General features: G+C 45.9%; 1 protein-coding gene across 19 annotated transcripts in view; it reads right to left on the minus strand.

The window, feature by feature from the left end:
• The window catches only part of TENM4 (teneurin transmembrane protein 4), a 3,006,191-nt gene that overhangs the window by 241,573 nt on the left and 2,751,688 nt on the right, over nucleotides 1-12,930 (minus strand). For all 19 annotated transcript variants that reach the window (XM_054661572.2, XM_063784373.1, XM_063784372.1 and 16 more), the window contains one exon: nucleotides 2,638-2,893. In XM_054661572.2, coding sequence (XP_054517547.2) covers nucleotides 2,638-2,893 — 256 coding nt within the window. The remainder of the gene's footprint in view (nucleotides 1-2,637; nucleotides 2,894-12,930) is intronic.

Consider the following 12,930-nt stretch of genomic DNA (forward strand, 5'->3'; position numbering starts at 1 on the left):
TCTTTGAGAGGCACGAATTCTTATCCCAATTTATAGATGAGGAAATCAAGGTTCAGGGATGTTAGGGAACTTGGCCAGCTAGTAAGCGTTAAAGCCAAGGCAGGTATGAAGGTCCCTCTGACTTTGAAGGCCATATTCTGTCCACCTTGCCAAGCTGGTCAGCTTGTGATTCAGTCTGCCAGACTTGATGCTGATCCCTCCTAAACTGTGCCTTGTTAGTTTTGTGCCTTCAACCAGTTAAGGTCAGCATCAAGATCTAGAATTCTGATTGTGTATTCACTGAATTAAGCACCTTTTCTGGCTTTAGGTCATCCTTGGAGGGACAGGACTCTGGGGTCACAGAGGAAGACTTCCTCAAACATTTCAACCGGGGCTTCAAGAATAAGTAGGACTGGATAGACCACGAAGTGAGAAGGTGAGCGACTCTGGCAGAGCTCTGCAAGACTCTGTGAAAAGGCATGAAAGGGCCTCACATTGGGGGAAATACATGTACATGCACATACATGCATATACATACACTGAATATTAAATATATATGATATATATCACAAATAATGTTATATATGTATATAGATGTATATAAAATGGTGTTATGTGAGTATATACCTACATGTTAACAATGGTTACTTTTGGTGACAAATAAAAATGATTTTCTTTTCTTCTTGCTTATTTCATTGTCTAGCTGTTTTACAATGAACATTTCTTATTTGAGTAATAAAGTATAAATAAAAAGAAAAAGCTGCATGTGTTTGAGCAATGGATGTGGGAAGATAGAACATCAGAAAGGCAGGTGAGCACAGAAAGACAGGAGACGTGAGCTGGGACCACCTTTACAACTCACACTAACCATTAGGAAAACCGCCTTGCTGCTCATCCTCTATCTTCCTTTCCTTGAAAAACCTGGAGACTCAGAATAGGAAGTTCTAACTTGATCCTAAGTGGGAAAGATGAACATCCAAGCAGAGGGAGTGGTGACTATGGTCCATGCAGAGCATCAGAACCATCGATTAGTGGCTGGCTTCTTTCAGTCATGTTCGGTCTTTCAATGAGCACATTGGAAATAATGGAGATCTGATTAAGCTACCCTGGGCAGGCTGACACACAATTATCCTACTCTGTTACTGATGAGCGCAAAGGAGGCACACAGGGAAAAATCACACACGATTTTGAAGGATGCCAACAGAAATAATATAAATTAAGAGACTGGAGGCGGGAGCGGGGAAGCTGCTTGGGCTGCATCTCTAAGAATTTTGCTTTCGGAAAAACAATTCTACAGGAGTAAAGTGGTACAAACAATGTTCATTTTCTCTTACTGGCCTCCACAAGCTCGATGTGCCATTATCACAGCTGTGTGCTAGGCAGTCACATGTCTACACTTTTCACATGCAGGTTAATTTTACTTCCTTAACTGTGGGATGACCTTTGTTCTCTTCACAGATAAAGAACAGGAGTTTGGGGAGATAAAATCTACGTGTCCCACTACTTTAGGAAGTAGGGTAGAAGATAAAGTGGTTCCAGTTTTGCCAGCCTAGGACACTTCATCTACAGTTTAGAGAAAGGGAAAGGCTATGCTCCCAAAGTCAACAGCGCTTATCTCAGAGTGGTAGGATTATGGGTAAATCTTAATTTTTGTCTTCATAATTTTCTGCATTTTCTCTGGTGAGCTTGTATGGTTTTTAAAATCATAAACAAACTCCATTTTGGAAAAACAGTGTGTAGGCAGAGGGAAGGAGAACAGCTACAGAACTCAAGGAGACTGATGTCCCTGAGCTGACAAATCATTGCCCAACAAAGCTGGAAGAAGGAACAGGGCAGAGGGATCCCGGCCAGCAGAGACGAAGAGAAGGTAGCTGGGGCGTAGGTGAAGCAGCACTGGACAGGGAGTCAGGCAACCTGAGTTCAAGTTTCAGCTGTGCCTCAGTCGCCTGTGTGAAGTGAGCTAGTGATGGACCCGCTCCGATTCTCAGCTTCCAAATTCCCAAATGGGGATTATCATCCTAATACCCACTTCATAGAGGTATGAGGATTACATAATGTCACACACAGGAAAGCCCTTGTAACCCAAAGCTGATGTATACATGCTAGGGGTTATTAGGGCTTTGGGCATAAAGGTGGTAGCACAGCAGGGAAGGAGGAGAGGTGGGGAGACTGACATAGCTGAGTGCCGACGCCAGGCCAGGCAGGTCTGACACTAGGCATTGGGTGGTAGAATCATGTAGGGAAAGGCAAAGATGAGGGCCCGAGCCAAACCAGACTGAGAGCCTGCTGTTGGTCACACATCTGTGAAAGCCTCGTTCACACGTTAGCTCTCATCTCCTTTAACAGTTCCGTCCCGCAAACATCATGGCCATTGTGTAGATAAGGGAAGAGAGGCAAGGGGTTGGTGCGGGGGGTGTCTAGCAACTTGGCCAAGGTCACACCTTTGGTAATCAGCAGGCTAGCACTGGACCTTGGGTCTCTTGGGTTCCAAAGCCCATGCTGGCAGTCAGAGAACCGCATCCCTAAACCGTGCACCCAACCCCAGCTCCTCCGGCCGGCGTTATCTGGGGACAATGAATGGCCCCGCCAGCCAAAGACCTTGGTCCGGGCCCCGGCTGCCCACCCTCCTCAGCCTCACCCGCCCTACCGGCCGCGCACCTGGTCTCCAGGGGGATGTTGCTGTTGAGCAGCCAGTTGTCCTGGGCGTGGGCAGGCTCCTGGGCGCCGCCGGCAGGGGGCTCTCCGGAGAGCGAGTGGTCCGTGGGGGCCGGGCTGGGGTTGCTCCTCGGCGTGAAGTTGCCCCGGTTCAGGGAGTTAATGGAGGCCGCGTGGTGCTGGTTGGGGGTGTGGGCGTGCGAGAGCGGCGGCGGCGGCGTCCGGAGCCGCGCGTGGTTCTGCAGGCCGCCCGGGTGATCTAGGGCACAAACATGGCGGTCAGCGGCGGTGAGCTTGGTGCTGCCCCTCGGCTGGAAAAGCAGCCACGGAGGTCTGAGCAAGACCACAGAAGAGGGAGCCGGCAGATTATACATATTGATGCAGTCAATCAGTAATTACACGACAGATGTTTATTGAGCACCTACCATTCTAGGTGCTAGGGATACCTTAACCAACTAAACAGACAAAAATTCCCGTCCCCACTGAGCTTAAATTCTAGCAGGGGAGTGAAACAATAAACAACATAAAAAAGACTAGTTACCCATCTCAGCAACTTCACATTGTTTCATGCTTTTAGGACGTGGTTTTTAAAGTGTGGCCAGGGACCAGCAGCTTCAGCATCATCTGGGAATTTGTTAGAGATGAAAATAAGCCCTGCCCCAGGCTGACTGAATCATGAACCCTGATAGGGCCCAGGAAACTGATTTTACAAACCCTCCAAGTGACTCTGATGTATGCTAAAATTCTAGAACCACTGATTATATATGATGGTACACAGTAAACGAAACAAACCAAGTTTTTAAAAGTAAAACGTGGCCGGTCGCGGTGGCTCAAGCCTGCAATCCCAGCACTTTGGGAGGCCGAGGTGGGCGGATCACAAGGTCAGGAGATCGAGACCATCCTGGCTAACATGGTGAAACCCTGTCTCTACTAAAAATACAAAAAATTAGCCAGGCGTGGTGGCGGGCGCCTGTAGTCCCAGCTGCTCAGGAGGCTGAGGCAGGAGAATGGCGTGAACCTGGGAGGCGGAGCTTGCAGTGAGCTGAGATTGCGCCACTGCACTACAGCCTGGGTGACAGAGCAAGACTCTGTCTCAAAAAAAAAAAAAAAAAAAAAAAAAAAAAAAAAAAGGAAAACATAGAGTTTACTGAGATGGTGATAAATCTAAGAGCACATACAGCCAGGAAGGGGACTGTGGCCTGTGTATGTAAGGGCAGTGGTGAAATTTTAGATAGGGTGGCCACATAAGGAGAAAGATGACTTTTGAATAAAGTGAGCCATGCTGGGGTCCGGTGGTTAAAAACCGCTCAACATTTACTGAGCACATCGAATGTGCCAGAGTCCCGTTCTGAGCCTTCTACAAGTGTAAATTCAGCTAATTCTCACAACCACCGCAGAGTAGGGACTGCTTTTATCCCCAGTTTACAGATGAGAACATTGAGATACTTTATTTATTCCCTTTAATTATTCAGAACAACAGGTATCATCACCAATTTATAGATGAAAAACGTAGACTTGGAGCAGGTAAGTAAAGTGCCCAAGGGTTTGTGGCTAAGTAGGTGTTATTGGCAAAGAAAGAAAACAAATACAATTTCTGGTGATACCACAAATAAGGCAAGTTGTGGAGGTAAATCTTCACCATCCATCTAAGCTATGCTCACAGAAAGCCTAGTCTTTCAAAGCGGATGATATTATGGGGGTGGTGAAGACGCCAAGAAATTAGATTCTAACCTAGATTCTACCACTTATTAACCACATGGGCATGGACAAGTCATTTAACCTCTTTAAGCCTCAGTTTTCTCATCTGTAAAATAGGAGAAATAGTTTATTTGGGGGATCACAGGGCTACTGTGAGATCAAATGAGGCAATTGGTAGGAAATAAATATTTCTGAAGTATTCTGCTTCCTTTGTTCCTCATGAGAATTCTGTATTTTATAGAGGAGACTAAGAATCAGAAAGAACAGCAATATTCCAAAGGCTGTGCTCTTCCTTGGATAGGGAGAAGGCTTTTTGGAAATCATCAAGCACAGTCAAGTACGAAGCACCATTAGTGTTATGGATTTTTTTAGTGTAAGATGCATCACTCTGCTTTTTGAGTAAATCAACCTTTTATGCCAAAGAGGTATAAAGCAAATCTGGTGGGGAATTTGGGAAAGGGGAGTTAGGGGTGGAAGGGAGAAAGAAACAGAAACCCTTCTAAGTGGATCACTTCCTTATTACAAGCTGCTACTTTCGGCATAAAGCCCACACCTGGCTTATTAATACAAAACCCTCCGGAATCCGATCCACGGCTGTCTTCTAGCCTCTTCTCCCATCAGCTCCATCATGCATCCTCCACTCCAGCCACATTTTTCCTCCGAGGCCAGGAGATGTACTGAGACCATCTGAATGGCCAAAACCTCAACTCCCACAAGGAGGGTCCCCAGGAAGGTGACAGAATGTGAATGGTACTCCCTGAAGATATGCAGTTCTGTAGAGCTGGACCAGAAGGGAACTAGCAAGGATGTTCCTTGCTGGGAAGGGAGAGAACCTGGCAGGCGAATACAACTTGTCCAGGCAGAGTGGTGTCCCACTCAGAGAACAGGGAGTATTGGACGAGAAAGAAGGTGAGAATGTGCAGGGTCATTTGTTTTGTCCAGCTGTCCTCAGGTGGCACTTCAGTGGAGACAGACAGAGCCTGGGACAGAAGCCAGCAGCAGAAGCAGCCTCTTGGGCTGACTGAATGTTCTTCCCAGCCTTGGCCTTTCAGGCTGCTGGCAGTAGTTCACCAGAGCAGTGGGAGGCAGTGGCTGAACCACTACTGTCCAATGGTTATCAAGAGGCCAGCAGAGAAGTGTGACCCAGTCCTTGCTCTTGCTCTGGTCCTAGGAGTCAACCTCATGGCATTTTACTTAATTGATATAGTTTCTGCTATGTATTGGAGCATCTGTAATGTGTGCTTTCAAACCCTTAACTTTTCTAATGCTCACAACAACCCTTAGGGGGCAGTATTTGTATTCCCATTTTACAGATGAGGACGCTGAGGCTTACAAAACTAGTCAGTTCTCATAAACACAAAAGCCAAATTCAGTCTACCAAACCATGGTGCCTTTGCATAAAACTTAAACACCTCCTGGAATGTCTGTCCATGGCTAAATGCAGGAAAAAGGTCCTCAGTGAAGACAGTAACATCTGATGTCTGAGGCAGGCAAGCCTACAGACATTTGCTTTGTGACTAATGGGGACACCAGGCTCTGGCTTGATAAATGTTCAGGAGAACTGTCAAAAGTCCTGCAATGATGAAATTTTAAGTAAGATCACTGGTCCAGGTCTAAAAACTAACTTCTAAGAGGAAATTCTCCTATGGGGACAAGGAATGTTTTCTATGGGGACAAGGAATGTTCTGGGCCAAATCCTTTCTATCTTTTGAGCTCTCAGCTCAACTGCCTCCCCGTCCAGAAAGACTTCCTTGATCTGTCCTTTTCCTCTTGAATGCTGACAGCAGGCAACCCAGACCTCTCATTTTCATTTCCTCCCCAAGAGCATGCATACTGATGTCCACATGTTGCCTCCTCTGGGAGGTGTGAAAGTCCCTATCTTCTCTTCTCTGTGCTGGGTGATCACAGAGCCTAGAACTGAGCAGATGCTCAATTAAGTTTATTGAATGAATAGCCATGTGAATGGCCTGAGCTCTCAGTGCAAGCAAGTGAGGTTCATGTGGGGCAATTTGTGTGCAGAAAATCATAGTAGACCACTCTGGGCCTGCTAGACCATGGGTCTATGCAGGCCTTCACTTATTTGCCTGGAGCCAGAGTTGCAGAGGCTTGAGCTAGGCCCTTTATTTCCCTTCCCTCACCCTTTCTAGCTTGAGAATGTTAAGAAAGGGGACCTTGATGTTTCCTGGGTTCCCAAAGGAAAAGCTCTGTATTTGGGAGCTCAGCAATGGAAACCTCACTCACAAACCCCACAAAGAAACATAAACTTCCCAAAGAGCAAATGTTTCCTCTGGTCTGAATGGGCTCTTTTTTTTTTTTTTTTTTTTTTGCTCCTATGGCCAGGAGGGAAGACAGAGGTGAGAGGCTACAGAGGAGACTTCTTTTATCCCCCGACAAATATGCACCCTCGTCTTTGGAGGGAATCTCAGAATCAGTTCACCCATTCAGCATTTATTGAATGCCTATTCTGTGCCAAGTATTGTACACTAGGTATTGGGAATAAAACAGTGAACAAGATAAATATGGCCTAAGAGAGAACTCTCTTATAGTTTCTATTTACTGGCTGGGTGACCTGCAACAACTCACTTCTCTTCGGTCCTTGGTCAGTGTGTGTGTGAAAGGGCACACTTTCCTACTTCACCACTTTCTGGAGGATGAAGAGCCATGGGTACCATCAACTCCTACTAAGCCCTGAGGGAAAGACCCATGTGTCATTTCTTTCCATATCCGCAGTGTCCGCACAGAGCTGTGCCTGATGCATGGTAGGCCCTCAGTAAATATTTACAGAATGTCGGGGAAAGAACAACAACTCAGGTAGTTGGGCTTTTTGCCTGCACAAGCAGTTGCTTCTCTCACGCTACCTGGGAGTACACATTGGTACACTTGCAAAGCTGTGATGGAAATTCCAATTTATACCCTCTTCTTACAGATATAGCTACCAAGTATATCTGTGAATCAAGCCCAACTGTGAGTCATTTTACTGCTATTTGTGCACACCACTGCCAGTAAAGGTCACTTGCTTACCTGAGTTTTGCAAGCCTGGTTTTCCAGGAAGTTTCTTTGCTTCCTACAAGTTCTTAAATATATTTGCAGTTACTAGTGTCCTCCAACACGTTAGGCAGTTTTCATTTTAGATGCACAGAAATCCTGAACACCGAAACCTCCGGGCTGCACCTCCCTGAACCAAGATCATAGTGAGGCTCCTTTACAATGCTGGGCAGAGCCGTATGTAAGAGAAAGAGACTCGGCTTTGGTGTCAGAGAGCCCTGAGTTCAAGTTTTGGCTTTGCCACTTAGAAGCTGTGTGACTGTCATCAAGTCACTTACTTTCTCTGGAGCTTTAGTTTTCTTATCACTAAATGGAAATAACGCCCACCTTATAGGATTGTTATGAGAATTAAAAGAGATAATGTATGTGAGTACTTAGCACCATGCTTGGAATATAGGAATTCTGAAAAATGGTAACTATTAATTCCACAATTACAATAAAGTCATGTTGAATGAATAAATCACAAAGCCCTGAATCGTCACCATGGTGATCACTCTTCAGCATTTACAACAGGGGTTCCAAAGCAAAAAACCTTGAGAGAAAAAGAGCAGAACATATCTAACAGAAGTGTGATACTATTTTATTACACTGAATCCCACTCTGGACAACCTGCTGGCTCCTAGGAGCTCTAGTCGCAGGAGGGTGCCTGTAGCTGAACTTGTAGTTCAGAAACTGATGAGAATGGCCGTAGCCCTGACACTCAGAATAAAACCAGACACATGGGCTCACCATGTATTCAAAGATGAAAGCTCCTTTCTGCATTAGACTAGCATCTCAGAGCAAACCAGGCAGGGGCTGCTACCCAAATCCATACCTCTCTGCCCTGGGTTGAAGGTGTGCCATAAGGAGAAGGCCCTAGTGTTAATCAGCCAGGAATATTAAACAGCCCCTTGTTGTATGCAGGGACTTGATGGATTAAAAGATGGGGATAAGCCTCATCCTTGACAAGTAGTCAGTGGTTGGGAGGACAGCTGGCAAAGATACAAGAGCAGAGCTCGGGGATCTCACAGACCTAGACCTTAATTCTGTCTCCTACTGGCTACATTCACCTCTATGAGCCTCTAGTCATTCATCTATAAAATGTACATATAATAGTAATGGCAATAAAGAAAGAATATGGACTACCGTAGGTTGAATACATAGAGATTCAGAAATAAAACAAATATGGTCCTTGACTTTGAGATGCTCATAGTCTAGTAAAGAAAATGGATATACAAACAGATATATACTACACGAACTGGTGATGATAAAATTATACATCACCATCATCATCGCATAAATTAGTTAACATTTACTGAGTATTTACTACTTGCCGGATACTTTCTAAGTACTTTGATTATTTAATCCTTATAACAGCTCTGTAAAGAAGGTACTGTTATTACTCCCAGTTTTGTAAATGAGGAAACTGACACATAAAGGCTAAGCAATTTGCCCAGGATTTCGAAACCTTTAATTGGTGGAGCCAGAATTTGAACTCAGGCAGTCTGCCTCCATAGACCCTACTGTTAAACACTCTTTTTTGTGTGCATTCAATGAGTGAATGCAGGTAAGGTGCTTACATCAAGGCCTGCCACATACTGAGCACTTTCCAAGTGTCGACCACAATAATCCTTATCGGCATACACCACAGCCCCAGGGAGCACCACAGGTATGGAGGGCAGCTGCCAGACTGACTGTCAGGCTCAGGAAAGGTTTCTGAGAAGTGACATGAGACCTATGTCTGAGGGGCATTCTAGGCAGAAGATAATGCATGTGCAAGGGTTCAGAAGCAAGGCCAGCTGGGGACAGTTTTATAACTAGTGTGAAATGGCTATGTGAGAACAGTGGCTGCGGATGAGGTAGAGACACTGGGGCAGGCCCAGGTGGTCACTGCCTGGAGGTGCCAGGCTAAAGACCTTGGCCTTTATCCAGAGGGTGGGGGGGTCACATTAGTATGTGAGGAAGATTTCTGGTGGCCACGTGGAGGATGAACCAGGCCGGGACAGGCTATAAGAATCCCCTAGACTGATGGCAGGGTGCCTCCCTCGTGGAAAGATTCCAGTGGAGTCTACCACTATTCTTTTATAAGATCACATTCGTGAGAAAAAGCCATAAACTTCCAGAGCTTTGGCTCAGGCAAGGAACTCAATCATGTCAATAGCCCTGTGATCTAAGGCCAGCTCTGGCTCCAAGAAAGGGTGCCAGGCTGAGTGCCCACATCCAGCCCTGCAAATGGCAGACAGGTGCCTGAAGGTCTCCTTGCTACGGAGCTAATGATGACCCAAGCATACACTGCAGTCATTAATCGGGTCCTAAAGATTGTCAGATATGAAAGATGATGGTATTTAATTATCATAAAACAAAAACTCCAGCTGCCTGAGAATGCCAACAGAAAGAGTTATTTGGCTTCCATTAAAATGCCATCGACTACCACTGACATGGGATGGTGATGTAGCAGTGCTGAGAGCTTAGCTAATGAATCTTGGCCTACACGACCAATTTACGAAGGCCGGAAAGCTCTTTATCAACACAGTCAGCAGTCGGAATCTGATAGCCTGACTTCCAGTCTCAGTTCTGCCTCCTTCAAGCTGTAGAATCTCAAGCACTTTATTTAACCTGAGTTTCAGTTTCTTCACTTGTCAAATGTGTATGAAAGCACCTTGCAAACTGTAAAGTCTTGTGCAAGAGTTAGAGAAAACAATCAGTATTATTGTTACCTGAACCTAGAATGGATCAAAACAATGAAGTCCACAATGTAACCACCAGTCTGAACATGAGGCTAGGGGTCACACTTTTTGTAGTGTTTTTCTCTGCCTATTCACTCCTTCTCCGGACAAAATGGTTTCGGTTCATTCTCACTTTAGTCCTATGTCACGGCCAGTGCTCAAGGCTTCTAAACAGTATTTGGCCTGAAATCCCAGATGGACTCACACACAAGGAAGGGCCCACAGAGGACAGCAGACTGTGGGGCTTCCCTGGCTCCCCTTCCTGTATTCTGATGGGGAATAAAAAATAGCACCTTGAGGTCATAATATGGCTATTTCTGCTTCCTCATTCATTTAGTCAGGACAGAACTTTCGGTGAACACTCAGATTATTAAATTGCTTTGCATTTTACAAACAGTGATGAAGGGACAATGTATGAAAAAGCCTCATTGTATGATGCAGTGGTTTTTAAACAGGGGTGTATGGAAATGAGGAAGGGTGTTTTCTGGTTGTCACAATGGCTGGGAAGCACAGCTGGCCTTTGGCAGGAGGTGGCCAGGGAGGCTAGCTGCATGCAATGACTGGGACCAGTGATCCCAGGGGATATGTACTCCAGTTACAGTAGGATGGGTAAACAGCTACTGTAAGACTTTATTCTCTGTTTGCCTCCTCCAGCCCCATCCTTAGTTCCAGACCATTCTCTGCCTTTCTGTGTCCCAGGAGGCTGACTCCTAAGGACTGCATCACCTGGGCTCCCTTGCCCACTGGCTTCTGGATAGGTTTGGCTAATGGTGAGCACAGCAGGACACTGAAAGTTAGGAAGAGAGAGAGGCTGGAGTAACCTTCTTGCTATGGTTTGAATGTGTACCCCAAATTTCATGTGTTGGAAACATAATATCCAATTCATATATTGATGGCATTTGGAGGTGGGGCCTTTGGAAAGTGATTATGGTGAGACAAAACCATCAGGGTGGGGCCCCAGTAGTGGGACTGGTGGCTTTATAAGAAGAAGAGAGACCTGGTCTGACGCACTCTTGCCCTCTCACCATGTGATGCCTTCTGCAAAGTTATGACATGCTAAGAAGGCCCTCACCAGATGTGGCCCCCTGGACTTTGGATTTCCTAGCTTCCAAATGTAAGAAGGAAATTTCTTTTCTTTAGAAATTACCCAGTCTGCTAGAGCACAGACAATGAACAAGACACTTCTTTTCCCCCAGCCCGTGGCAGCTCGGCTTCCGCTCTGAGTCTCAGGCAGTAGCCACATCCCTCCAGGATACAAGAATTTACACATACAGTGGTCTAGGAAAGCTTCTAGGAAGAGCAAGAACTTGAACAGAGCACTGAAGTAGAGGCAGGACAGAGGCAGACAAAAGGGGAGCAAGAGGGCATTCTAGGTAGGGGCCTGGCATGAGTGAGCAAAGGCCCACAGGCTGAAAGATACAGACCCCTTGTGGCAGCAGTATGGTGAGAGACCTGGGCACATGGAATAGAGATCTGGCAATGGACCACAAAGAGAGATGAGGTTGGAACCCACCTTTAAGAGCCTAGAGCCAGAGGGAGTTTCAAGGGTGTTCAGAAAGAGGGCTCACCCCGACTTCCAGTGAGAGTCTTGCTCTGTTGCCCAGGCTGGAGTGCAGTGGTGCGATCTCAGCTCACTGCAACCTCCGTCTCATGGGTTCAAGCAATTCTCCTGCCTCAGCCTCCTGAGTAGTTGGGATTACAGCCGCACGCCACCATGCCTGGCTAATTTTTAAATTTTTTTAGTAGAGACTGGGTTTCACCATGTTGGCCAGGCTGGTCTCGAACTCCTGACCTTGTGATTCGGCCCGCCTCGGCCTCCCAAAGTGCTGGGATTACAGGCGTGAGCCACCGCGCCTAGCCGACTTCCAAACTTTTAAAGCTAAGAGTAGTCATAAGAGTGAACCAGAACTCCCAGGCTTCATTAAAATGCACATGAGGTTCCTCAACCATCAGTGAATGTTCTCTAGGATAGGACTGGGGGAGAGTGCCCTACTGCCTTTAACTAGACAATTGAGGGAAGAACAGAGTTTTGGCATCTGCCAGAGAGAGGTGTAATCAACACTGCTCTCTATTCCTAGGGTCATGGTAATTCATAGACAAATTAAGCCAAGAGCATCAAAACCTGTCTCTTTTAAGCATGGGGCTTGCATAATTTGGCTGGGCCACCATTTGAATCCAAAAGTAGAACTCTCTCACAACATATACTCCACCAAATTTCATTCTTGCGCTTATCCCAATCAGCGGCTAATTTGCTGTGTGACCTTGGGCAAAACACTTAACCTATCTGAGCCCCAGTTTCCCCAACTGACAAACAGAAAAGGAGGTGGTGGGAGTCCATTCCAATTTTAAAATCTAAGACTAGATCATTCTGAACCTGTATTTGTTAATGAACATCTGCTTACAAAATATGTGCACAGCAAGTCGTGTATTATATTGTGTTGTGTGACTGGGCACCAAACAAGGCAAAACGATGGAATGAAAGAAAGGGAAACATGTGATGGTTCTTCCCTTCCTCCCTCCTTCCCTTCCTGCTTCTCTGCTTTCATTTCTTTTACAAACATCACTTTTTATATGCCTTGTCCTCGATACTGGAGACGTAGAGATGGATTAGACAAAGTTTCTGCCTGTAAAATCTGAACAGGCAGATTTTGTTGGGAAAGGCCAGCTGCAGCCGGAGGGGTGGGATCTTTTCTGGATACATGCTTTCCCCCAACTTAAAGCTGTGTCTACCTCAAGGCAGAATTTGTCCTGGGAAAGCTTTCTGGCTGTCAAGTGAGTTTTCCTTCCTTCCATTGTCACCTTCTTACCCTTTTCAAAAATGATCTGATCCATAAACAGTTAGGTCAAG

Source organism: Pan troglodytes, chromosome 9 (genome assembly GCF_028858775.2).
Source record: "Pan troglodytes isolate AG18354 chromosome 9, NHGRI_mPanTro3-v2.0_pri, whole genome shotgun sequence".
In the NCBI taxonomy this organism is placed as follows: domain Eukaryota; kingdom Metazoa; phylum Chordata; class Mammalia; order Primates; family Hominidae; genus Pan; species Pan troglodytes.